This window comes from Mauremys mutica, chromosome 1, assembly GCF_020497125.1.
Source record: "Mauremys mutica isolate MM-2020 ecotype Southern chromosome 1, ASM2049712v1, whole genome shotgun sequence".
In the NCBI taxonomy this organism is placed as follows: Eukaryota; Metazoa; Chordata; order Testudines; family Geoemydidae; genus Mauremys; species Mauremys mutica.
Window position 1 is genome coordinate 26,188,127 of NC_059072.1, and position 12,794 is coordinate 26,200,920.

General features: G+C 41.8%; 1 protein-coding gene across 1 annotated transcript in view; it reads right to left on the bottom strand.

Moving 5' to 3' along the window:
• The window catches only part of RELN (reelin), a 473,567-nt gene that overhangs the window by 126,452 nt on the left and 334,321 nt on the right, over positions 1–12,794 (bottom strand). Inside the window, exons 21-22 of the mRNA XM_045031243.1 lie at positions 12,034–12,226; positions 8,607–8,719 (exon numbers count right to left, since the gene is read on the bottom strand). Of these exons, the coding sequence (XP_044887178.1) occupies positions 8,607–8,719; positions 12,034–12,226 (306 nt within the window). The remainder of the gene's footprint in view (positions 1–8,606; positions 8,720–12,033; positions 12,227–12,794) is intronic.

The following is a 12,794-nucleotide window of genomic DNA, read 5'->3' on the forward strand; positions in this document are numbered from 1 at the left end:
ATTTATCTCCAACTGTGATTGGAGCAGTTGCTCACTCATGAAGGTCAGTATAACACTTGTAATATTTTTGGGCTGAATCTAGATGAGCTTTCAATTTTTCCTGGATGCAGTGATGGTAATTGACTAGGACATAGGCTGCAGGTACATAGGAGGCTTGTGGCATGGACAGGTGAAAATGAGTGTAGAAACCACAGTTGGCATAAAAGTGACTCTGGGGGTTGATCAGTAGTTGGAATTACTGTACAGTAACTCCTCGCTTAACGTTGTAGTTATGTTCCTGAAAAATGCAACTTTAAGTGAAACGATGTTAAGCAAATGCAATTTCCCCATAAGAATTAATGTAAATAGGGGGGGTTAGGTTCCAGGGAAATTTTTTTCACCAGACAAAGAACTATATATTATATAGATATACACACAGTATACATTTTAAACAAACAATTTAATACTGTTCACAGATATGATGATTGTGAAGCTTGGTTGAGGTGATGAAGTTAGAGGGTGAAAGAGGGAGGGATATTCCCCAGGGAATGCTGCTAAATGATGAACCAGCACTCGGTTGAGCCCTCAAGGGTTAATACGTTGCTAGTGTAGCCTCTCACACAAGGCAGCATGAACACGAGGGAGGGGAGACAGCATAGTGGACAGAGACAGACCCACACCTTGTGTGTGGGAGAGAGAGAGACAGAGATGCACACTGCTCGTTTAAGTAAACTGACCCACTCTTAAGTGCATTGTCTTTTTAAGTGGATCAGGAAGTTGAGACAGCAGCTGCTGCCCCAGGCTCTCTCTATCTCTCATGTCCCCCTCCCTGCTCTATATGGAGAAGGGGTAAGCGGGGTGCAGGAGTGGGGGGGAGGGGAATACCCTGACATTAAGCCCCTCTCTTCCTCCCCTCCTCCCTGCACAGCAAGCAGCAGTCTTGCCCGGCAATTGATATCTTGATGGGTGGCTGCAGCACAGGGAACCTAGGGGAGCGGGGAGCTGATGGGGGGCTGCCGGTCCACCCTGATTACAAGTCTCCATCAGCTAGCTGCAATAGGCTGCTCTTCCTGCATGCAGTGGACAAAGCAGGCGGCTGCCAAACTACGTTAGAAGAGAGCATTGCGCAACTTTAATCGAGCATGTTCCCTAATTGTTCAGCAACGTAACATCAAAACAACGTTAACTGGGATGACTCTAAGTGAGGAGTTACTGTACACAAATTTGCTGAAGGGAAGGAGGGAATGGTGATGATAATTCACAAAGCAATGGAGGTACTGCTGCAGAATTTGGTTCACTCATTCAGTCTGTCTATCAGTCTGTGACTGATAAACTGAGAAAGCATACAGTTTAACATCCAGGAACTTGAACAATTCCTGTCAGAAGTGTGAAACACACTGTGATCCCTGGGCAGTGGAATCAGAGCACCAAGGGGTCTTTGTTTGAGCACAGACATCACAGGATTCAATGTAGGACTCAATGGATGCATGTAGTTTTGGACACGAGAAATATCAAGAGACCAGCTTCAACATTTTCCAGTGGCTGAAATGGCCAGCCAGGGATGATTCATGGCATAGCTAGAGTATTGCTAAATGTGGTCCACCACTGGGGATATAGATCTGGTCCTTTAACATAAGAATCCCATTCTTGACAGAGAATTTCGGGTTAGAAACTAAGTCATACCAGTTGACATAAGGTTTATCGCAAATGCAACATAGGGTAGGAGGGGCTTCACATGAGAAAGCAAGCCATTGGTCACCATCACACTGATGAAATGGCAGGCTTAAAGACTATGGCAGGTTCAGGTGCCATATTTTTCTTATCCAGCTACTCTCCCTTGTGGACAGTGCATTGGGTTTACCATTCCAGGGATCAGATCATGGTGAAATTGAACCTGGAGAAAAAAAAGACCACCAGATCTGATGCTGGTTGAGAGCCCTTCCTCTTTGCAGGTACTCCAGGTTCTTATGGTCTCTATATACCTGGATCAGGAAATATGCACCTTTCTGAGATGATGAGGATGTCATCTAGATAGATTCCATGAACTGGCCTAAAACATCCCTGAAAATGTCCTTGACAAGGAACTAGAATGTGGCTGGGGCATTGGAGAGACCAAAAGGCATACCCAGATATTCGATATCGTCGTAACAGGTGTGCAATGCTGTCTTCCATTTGTTACCTTCCCAAATACAGACTAGACTGTAAGCCTCATAAAGATTGAACTTGATAAATATCTTGGTCGAACCAATTCTTTCCAACAGCTTGTTTACCAAAAACAAAGCATACTTGCTCTTGATGGTGATTTTGTCCAAGGCACGATAGTTCATGCAAAGGTACAAGAAGCCATTCTTCTTTTTTCATAAACAAAACTGGGGCCTCAGCAGAAGACATGGATGGATGGCTGAAGTTCTTTGCAAGATTTGCATCAAGGTATTTCTGGTTCTGATAAGGATTACATTTGTCCAAATGGAAATTTAGCCCATTACTGGAGATCGATGGGGCAAAATCTACATGGGTGTAAAATATCAGCATTCCTTTTATCAAATACATCAGCAAACTGTTGATATTTTGCTGGGATTAATGTGCCATTAACTCCTTTAATCTGGTGGTCACAGAAGGCAGTGGGCTTCTCAGTGCTGGTTCTTGTTTCATTGGCCCGGACTCAGCTAGACACGATTCTTGACAATAGCTCAACTCAAATCATAGTTTGAGCATCTTTCATAAGATGTGTGGATCATGTACTGAGAGCCATGGAATACTGAGCACGGTCAGAGAGTGTGGTGACTTAATTAAATTAAAATGCAGTCTCTCTTGGTGATCTTGGTTTTCAGCCTGGAAGGGCATGGCTTATTGGACAACTGAAGAAAAGGACAGCATGCTACCATCAATCATTACCACTAGATCTGGGGTGGGCTTCCTTTGCACTGGAAGCTGATTAACGTTAGTGAATCCAGTATCCATGAAATTGCTAGAGGCACCAGAATTCATTAGTGCAAGCTGGGTTCAATTCACCTCAGGTGTAACTGAGACCCAGAGATGGAGAAAGACCTGCAGGTGCAGAGGATGACAGTTCATGGCTGCCAAGATACATATGGGCAGAAGAGGGGGCTTCGTTGGAGAACTCAACTGTGAGGTTACATCCAGCGGCAAACCCTCTAATGGGGCTGGACATGATTGTTTCCCTGGGTCTGCTGAAAGCCTGGATTTAAGGGGTCACTCAATGGCAAAGTAGCCCCGCCCCCCAGTACCAAAAGCTGTTCTGATGTCAATACTCCTTCCCCTGATTAATGAGGTATCTTCTCTTCACATCACTCTGCATAGGCTCCAGTTCTAGGACAGCTCAAGGGGATGGCTGGAATGAAACAGGACAAGGCTGGAGTTGTGTGCACGACCTCTTCTTTTCTTGGCATCGTTCTAACAAATGACTCTTAATCTGGAGCCTCCGTTCAATATACAAATCCAAACTAATGGGAGGTTTGACCTGTACCAATTCATTTTTCCTGTCTTCATTCAGATCCTGGAGTAAATGCTGAATCGATGCCACCTTGTTCCACTCTTGTCAGCAACCAGATGCTGAAAATGGGCAGCATAGGTAGACACAGGCTGACAGTCTTGCTGGAGAAACTGCAGCGTGGCTTAGATGGTATAGGTGCAATTCTGATAATCAAATATTACAGAGAAGGTGTGGATGAACTTGTCAAAGTTACTGAGAATCAGGCTGGCCTGTTCCAGGAGTGGCTAGCTCCAGTTCAGGGTTTCACCAGTCAGTATATTGATAATAAGGCCCATCTTGGTCTGATCATCAGGATACATCGCAGGACTCATCAGGAATAAAAGGCAGCACTGATTAAGAAAACCACAGAACTTCTGGTGGTTCCCATCAAATCTTTCTGGCAGTGAAACCTTTGGGCTGGGTTCCCAAGGTACCATGGCTGACGGTACTGGGGTTATCTGTGGCTGTGGGGATCTGTGAGTGTAGACAGGCATTCTCTAGATGCAATTGGGGAACTTGATCCTGAAGACTCTGGACCATCTCTGTGATCTCAGTGATAGACATAACTCCAGGGGTTTCCAGCTCAGCTTCTGCAGCTGGGCACAAAAGGAGGCAGTCTACTCAAACTGTCAGAAACTGATGGATGATCATTCATAGAATCATAGAATCTCAGGGTTGGAAGGGACCTCAGGAGGTCATCTAGTCCAACCCCCTGCTCAAAGCAGGACCAAACCCAACTAAATCATTCCTCGTAGTTAAAGCAGCAGCAGTCATGACTAGTGGTTGGAACTGTGGCAGTCAGGACTAGCGGTCATGCTGGGGACTTAAGCCAGGGGTCAGAGCAGGAATTAAGAATGGGGCTGGAACAAGGCTGGAGCAGGAGTAGGAGCAGTCTGTCAGAACCACCAAGTGGCAGGGGATACTCCCAGTGAGGTAGTGATGTTAAGCAGACTGGAGTGAGAGCTCTCATTGCCTATATCCTGGGCATGGGGGTCACCTGGTTAGACCTACACCTGTGGATTGGCTGAGCCCTGGCTGATTGATGTGGAGCCCTCAGGTAATCATGCTCAGGGATGAATCATCAGGCTCAGGCTGAGGGATGAGTCATCAGCTCAGCAGCACTCATCAGGCTCCGAGATGACTCATTACACTGACTAGGACTAGAACAGAATGTGGGGTGGTTTTTTTTGTCTTTTTGTTAAAAAAAAAATTAAAAAGCTTCTCAGCCATTATGCTGGAATCTGAACAAGCTAGCTATACCATTGTAATGCAAATGTGAGTGTTCAATGCAAATGTGATCTGTATCAAGGCAAACGGCGCAGATTTCTTCCTTACCACAGCACAGGTAAATTGGACAGAAGTGATTGGAAGGAACCCTGTGAAAATGAACATGACTGTCACTTGGCTCTGAATAATAAGAGCTGTTACATATCTAGGTGTCTGTCTGAATTAAAGAAAACGTATTTAGACTAAACTCTTGGTTGCAAGAGCAGTGTTACGGAAAAAACAGTCCCTCCCATACTTTTTGAAAGCCCTCCAAAGCTACACTGCAGCTCAAGGGAACAACTGGTTTAAGAGGATTACTCTATTTAAAATTGTAATCAAGATTTTAAAAAGGCCATGTTAATTAAGGAAAAAAGAATAAAAGGCAGAGTGTCAGCTGCATTCTCAGTGATAAAAAATTGGCTGTCTGGACAATCACCATTTGGCCACCTACTAAAACAAACAGTGTAATATCAAAAATTTATATAAAAAAAATTACAGGGGAAGAGCACCTTCAAAATGTTACAGCTGTTTCTCAAATTTTATACTTTTTGTATGGCTCAAAATCTGTTTTTGGCTTCCTGATATTACATTTAAGTCAGGTTGATGTCAAATTTAAGTTATTGTTATGGCATTACAGTTAGAAAATCATACTGATTCCCAAATGCAGAAAAGGTACTGCAAGCAAAACACTCTCCTCTTTTTTACAGAATTTTTGTGATATGTAATTTAAAATAATGCTGCATTCTCTCCTGGTATTAAGGAAACTTGAGGAGCCAATGCAAATTTGAAGCTGATAAAAATTATATTTGCTACCTTCTGAGATACTGTAATTACATTTACTCCATTATCCTGAAACTCTCATTCAGTCATTAAGTGCTGATTTGTTTATGAAGTCAGCAAACTGACAGCTGTTTGTTTCTCATTAAGGCCTGTTCTTATGTAAATGTCTTTCATAAAATTGAAATAAATTTTGATCAGTGTTAGAAATGTTCAATTCACGTACAATACAATTTCAGAGAACAGGTGCATACATTTGCTTTTTCCAATGCAATTAGATTCCTTATAACAGATTTTCTAATCCAACAGATCTCAGCTAAAACAGGGACCTTGTAAAACCATGATTACTTGGATGCACTACATTTACAGATGCATATGTCAGTATAAAAATACCTGAAGATTAAAAAAGATTTATGCCAAGGAGAGACACTGTTTAAATGACTCATTTGAAAAGGAAAACCATCCAGTCCCATGGTGAATATGCACCAAGTCTAGTTGCTTGTTCAAGACCTGAGCAAAAGGACTTTGCATTACAGGAAAAACTCCTCTCTCAGAAACTAGAGGCAGAACTCAGAGCATCCCTGCACACCCTGGCTACAGCTCTGACTATCACCATTGGCTTTGGGCCTTAGCAGAGGTCGTGACTCCTATCTACAAAAGGCTCTGATTCAGAGGATTTATGCAGTTCACTGAGCCAATGGCCAACACCAGTGGAATTGTGTTTCTGTGGCCTCCGAGCAGATTTAAGGATTTGGTCCCAAGTGAGTAATAGAGACACTAGAGTGATGGAATGGACTTATTGCTACATTTTCATCTCAGAAAACCTACAGAATTAACAGTTACAATAATAAAAATATCTATACATGAGGTCAAATGATTTCTGAACAGATAAGAAAAAGAACTGCTGATTTATTTAAAAGTTGGATTCATCAAGGGCTAAATTGTGCTCTCAAGTACTAACATGGCCATACAGGGGAGTAAGGGTACCTCCCACCTGGCTGCACTAGGGCTACCCAGAGCTTGGGTCCAGGTCCTCAGTGCAGCTAGGGGGTGAACAAATGAGTGGGAAGAGATCAGAGGGGCCTGGAGTAGGTGATGGCTCAGCTACCTCCCGTATGCTGCGTCTTAGAAAGCATATTCTCCCATCCTCTAGAAGAAGAGGGGCTTGGTACAGTTCCTCCCAGGGCTCCGCCCTGGGCTGTGCAGCTTATACAGGACCTCAGGACACAATAAAGCTGTACAGTCCAGATGGCTCAGGGGTCCTCTGTATATCCAGTCCCCACCCACAGCACACCTCAAACTTGCAAGGGCAGAAATTTCCTTTCTACTAGCAAGTGCCCAAACAAACAAAAAACTACTACTAATCTCATCAGTGTTAGTTGTGTAGTTGTGTCCTATCCCCACTCCTCACTGATGAAAACGAAGGAAAAAATAATATCAGCTGAGAATAGTACTGAGTATCAATTACCTTCTAGTGGAGGGCATGCCATCCCTTTCCCCTCAACGGGAATACTCAATATCATGTCACAGTTTCCTAAAAAAATATTTTTATGAACAGGAAGTAAAGTGCAGCACCCATGCCTGCTTCATGTAACACTCTATCTCCCTTTAATGGCAGCCAGACCAGCTGCAGATTGATGAGTCTGCTACAGCCTTGGCTAAGAAAGACAGGTCTTTTAGCTCAAGCTTCAGAGGTCCCAGGTTTGATGCCACTCACCACCGATTGGGGTCTGTCCACATTACACAGTGATTATTTGTACTTTAATTACATACAAAACTCTACTAACAGAAGGAAATCCCTTCAGACACAAGATAAAGTGGGATATATTAATTTTTTGTGCATGGCATAAACCAGTAACTTGACTATTATTTCACTTTGACTCTTCCCTTTAAACAAGTCTCCTAAATTGAAAATGGAATCATTTTCTTCTGTCATCACATATGTCTAGAAAACCTAAAATGAAAAAATGCCTGTAATAACACCACTTGCACATTTTGCATTATAACTTTAGGTACCAGGTATGTCTTACTACTGAGTTTAAAAACAATTTATTTCGGACCTGAATCCTAAAAAGTGCGAAAAGCCTCTTGGAAGCTACTGGGTGCCCTTAGGCCTCCCAGATTTGACATCTGAGGCCATTCAGCACCATGCAGGATTGGGACTATTATAATCTAACTATTTGTTCATTGGCCTTTGAATGGGGATGTTTAGTATTTTCTGACTTTATACAAAATATGTGGAGACATGCAAATGAAATGATTTGCAGCCAGCATATGGAGAGTACAGAAAAATTACAAAGGACAGGAAAAACAATGAAAAATTGATCTACACTGGCTTTAATTCCAGCTGCTATGATACATTGGGTTTGAAGATAAGCAAGGAGTAATTCTAACTGGAATGATGGAGTAATTTAATTCTTAAATGAAGGAATCAGTGAAGATTAATCAGACATATAATAATCTATTATTTGAATATTATAATAAAGTCATAATAAATAATGTAAGACATCATCTAGTTAAGCAAATAAAAATATGAATGAAGGCAAAACAGTTACGATTACAAGAAAAAGGAACAGGGTAGGACTTTCTGGTCATTTTTCTTTTGCAAGAGGGAATGCTATTCTTGAACACCTCTAGAGTAAAAGAGGAACAGGGGTGACAATTCCTGGAAATGAATGATTAGTTAATGTTTGTACAGAAATTCAAAAGTGTAAACGGCTATAAAGGAACAAATTATTATTATTAATGAATCATTTTGTTGGTGGCCCCTTCAAAATAATGTGGGTGTTGTTCCTACAGTGAGCTCCATGCAGGCAGATCCCTATGCCAATGCAGAGCTCATTAAAGGATCAGAGTCTTTGTGTGTATTGTGTCCTTTGAAAAAACACTTGGTGTTCTTACCAATACTTCACAATCTAATCATGTAAGGAAGATGGTCATTGATAAAGTATTGTATCTGGGCCAAATCCAGCAGCCATTACTCAGACAATACATCCACTGGCTTGAGCAAGGGCAGCAGGATTTCGCTTATTCCTTGTGATATAAATACAAGGTTAAGTGAATAATTACATCAAAATATGTAGTCTCTTACCAAGTTTTCTGTGGTAACAGGGCTGTAATTCTCCTCCACTGCATGAATTCACTGGAATGGTAGATACTTGCTGACGTAAACTCCTGACAGCTAGGCATACTTGGAAGGCATTCCTTAAAGTAAAACATTTCAATATCAGGTTTAATCTGGAGGCAACATTAGGAACTGAATTCTTTCTGGAAGGTGAATCACGTTCAGTGAATCTGGAGGTTGTGTGGTCCAGATGGCAGAGCAAAGAACTGAGAGCCAGAAGGATCCTAAGACGAGCCAAAGGCTTTCTTCGGTAACCTCATAACAGCAACAGTTTAGGATAGAAGAGACCATATGGCCCATTTACAGCAGGTCTGTCTAGCATTATTACCATGTGATGTTTTCTCCTCCATGTGGATGTCTAATTATATTTTTCAATATGTTCACAGATTCCTTTGGTATAATTCTACAAAAACCCTTTTGTGTCCTTTTGCTGTCTTCCTGTATGTGATTCCTTCACATTCTCAGGCAGTTTAGTCACAGCCTTCTTTTTACAATGTTATGCACTTCTATCATCAAACCTCTTTTTATAATGAAAATAAATGCAAGTTCATTATCTTTTCTGTATCATTCCTGTTGTTGTTGACCACACCAGTGTCCAGTACCCTTGGGTGTGGTTTTAGAAAAACTGGACGAGCACAAGTCCATAGGGCCGGATGCGCTGCATCCAAGGGTGCTAAAGGAGTTGGCGGATGTGATTGCAGAGCCATTGGCCATTATCTTTGAAAACTCATGGCAAATGGGGGAGGTCCCGGATGACTGGAAAAAGGCTAACGTAGTGCCCATCTTTAAAAAAGGGAAGAAGGATGATCCGGGGAACTACAGGCCAGTCAGCCTCACCTCAGTCCCTGGAAAAATCGTGGAGCAGGTCCTCAAGGAATCAATTCTGAAGCACTTAGAGGAGAGGAAAGTGATCAGGAACAGTCAGCATGGATTCACCAAGGGCAAGTCATGCCTGACTAACCTAATTGCTTTCTGTGAGGAGATAACTGGGTCTGTGGATGAGGGGAAAGCAGTGGATGTGTTATTCCTTGACTTTAGCAAAGCTTTTGATACAGTCTCCCACAGTATACTTGCCAGCAAATTTAAGAAGTATGGGCTGGATGAATGGACTATAAGGTGGATAGGAAGCTGGCTAGATCGTCGGGCTCAATGGGTAGTGATCAACGGCTCCATGTCTAGTTGGCAGCCGGTTTCAAGCGGAGTGCTCCAAGAGTCAGTCCTGGGGCCGGTTTTGTTCACTATCTTCATTAATGAGCTGGAGGATGACGTGGACTGCACTCTCAGCAAGTTTGCAGATGACACTAAATTGGGAGGAGTGGTAGATACACTGGAGGGTAGGGATAGGATACAGAGGGACCTAGACAAATTAGAGAATTGGGCCAAAAGAAACCTGATGAGGTTCAACAAGGACAAGTGCAGAGTCCTGCACTTAGGACAGAAGAATTCCATTCACTGTTACAGACTAGGGACTGAATGGCTAGGCAGCAGTTCTGCAGAAAAGGACCTACGGGTTACAGTGGACAAGAAGCTGGATATGAGTCAACAGTGTGCCCTTGTTACCAAGAAGGCTAATGGCATTTTGGGCTGTATAAGTAGGGGCATTGCCAGCAGATCGAGGGACGTGATCATTCCCCTCAGTGGTAGCAGATGACAGAACAAGGAGTAATGGTCTCAAGTTGCAGTGGGGGAGGTTTAGGTTGGATATTAGGAAAAACTTTTTCACTAGGAGAGTGGTGAAGCACTGTAATGGGTTACCCTAGGGAGGTGGTGGAATCTCCTTCCTTGGAGGTTTTTAAGGTCAGGCTTGACAAAGCCCTGGCTGGGATGATTTAGTTGGGAATTGGTCCTGCTTTGAGCAGGGGATTGGACTAGATGACCTCCTGAGGTCCTTTCCAATCCTGATATTCTATGATTCTATGACCTGACTTAAATGGAAAGCAGCTAGCAAATCTTGCTATATAACTAACAATAGAATCATAACTTGAAAGTACTTTTCGTGACTAATAATATTTGTATTTAAAGTTTAAAGAAGCTCAATATATATTAATGTTTTGCAATTATCGTTAGAGAAATCGGATAATCTAAAATCACCCCAGCCATCCATTAAAAATATTAAAATACTGACCAAAGTTCTCACAGCTCTATGTGATTTTGAATATTTCTTCTGAAGAAAGAGGTTCCTTCTAGCAATTTTCCAAACATTTTCTCCATTTCATCTCTCATAAAAGGTCTGATAAATGCAGTCTGATCATTTATGAGAAGCAAACAGAACTTTCAGACATTTTAATTAATTAGTGCTTTATTTACTGGCTAGATTACCTCCTTGCAGCATACTACAAATAACTTCCACTCTTATCCTTTCATCATGGTAACACCTGGTGATGTGGGAAAAATGATTCAGCTGCACACTTTTCCTCTGAACTCAACTCAGTTGAGATAGGACAAGGACGTTGAAAACTAAAGGGAATTGATCTCTCCTTAATGACAAGGACAAATTCCAAACACCTGCCAGTAGGATCTATTTGTAGAGACTATTACAGCGCTTTCCAAGTAGAAGTGACATGAACACCATTTAAGTACAGTATGTATTGCTTTGCTCTGAATACTATTTCAATCAATGAAGCATTACTGAAGGGAGAATAATGCAATGTTTAAACCCTTAGGCTACTGCCATTTATCTACTCTGCCCCCCAAAATAAAGTACCAAGACACAACATGACACACAAAAACTTTTATATTACTCATGAAAAGTGCTGGATTGGAGTCCTGGACACTGAAATTCTCCCCACGTATCTGCAGGATCAGTACTGCACAGTACATGCTTCTCTACAACTTCCTTAAAACTGCCATCTAGGGAGCTCAAGGATAAGATGTTAGTTTACTCTCTTGGCTAGTCAGAGTTTGGTCTCTCTGTTGACATGGACAACAAGGATGCAAATTAAGACCAATGCAATAATCACACTTTTGTTATAGGAAAAGGATTGAGACATCAATTCACATAGACAAATAACAAGCCAGAGATGGTGCTCACTGTTGATCACTATTACCCTGGTCTTGATTTGAACCAGTGACTTGAGGTAAGAGGCTTCATATATCATTACTAGTCCCCAGAAGGGATGTACTTTGGGTCTACGGAATGATTGAGCTTGACGGCAGAAAGAATTTATGCAAAACCACATTCAAGCAAATAGCAGCTATATCTTACTACAATAGTAGCATGGGAAAGGTGTGACCCACTATGCTGTAGTGGTGGTAAGCATTCCCATTTTTTCCTCTATAAATGAATCCCTTTCTTCCCCAATTGTGTATTTCAGACTTCCAGACAATGTTCTTGCAAATGTTATGAAAAGCAGGGTGTCACTAAACACAAAAGTTACTAGCCAATCTGCCTTACCTCCTGAACAAGGTGCCAAGTCAGGCCGTGGTTGGTGGAGTATTCCAATTTCACCTGGTTGTCCATGTGAGGAGTAAACTGCTGTCCACAGCCCATCACCAAGTTGAATTGTATCATATACGAAGCTCCAATTTGCATGGACTGTGTTTCCACATAACGCATGCTAGAGGTTAATTTAGAATCTCCTGTAAAACTGAGAGATAAGGTAGAGAATCAGAATTCATTTCTGAAATAGTTCAAAAGGTAACATTCTGAAAGATTATGGGATTAACTACAGCTTTACTTCTGCAAACCTTTCATTCTGCAGACTACCACATAAGAAAGAGACCCAGGCATGGTCTTCACAAACCACTAGTAGACCCCAGACCCCAGTTTGAGAACCACTGAACTATAAGTTATCATATTTTTTGTGTTACAGTAGTGTCTGGGAACCCTAATCAAGTATCAGGTATGATACAGATAAGCACCAAAGAAGAAAGTCTTTGCTTCAGAGTGCTCACCATGTAGGTAAAGTTGTAATTTCAGACGAATACTGGGCAATGAAGATAACAAAACATGAATGTAGTTAAAATGTCTTTCTTACAGATATTTGTAGTTAGTCCATTTGAATACCATCACCTTGTGACAAAAGCACAGTTCTTTTCTCCACTATACATTCCAGAACTAATATCCACAATGCATATTCCTACTGCATATCCTGTACTTATTCTGAGTGAATTACCAGAGGGTTATACGTATTTATAGTTTGGCAAATTGTTTTT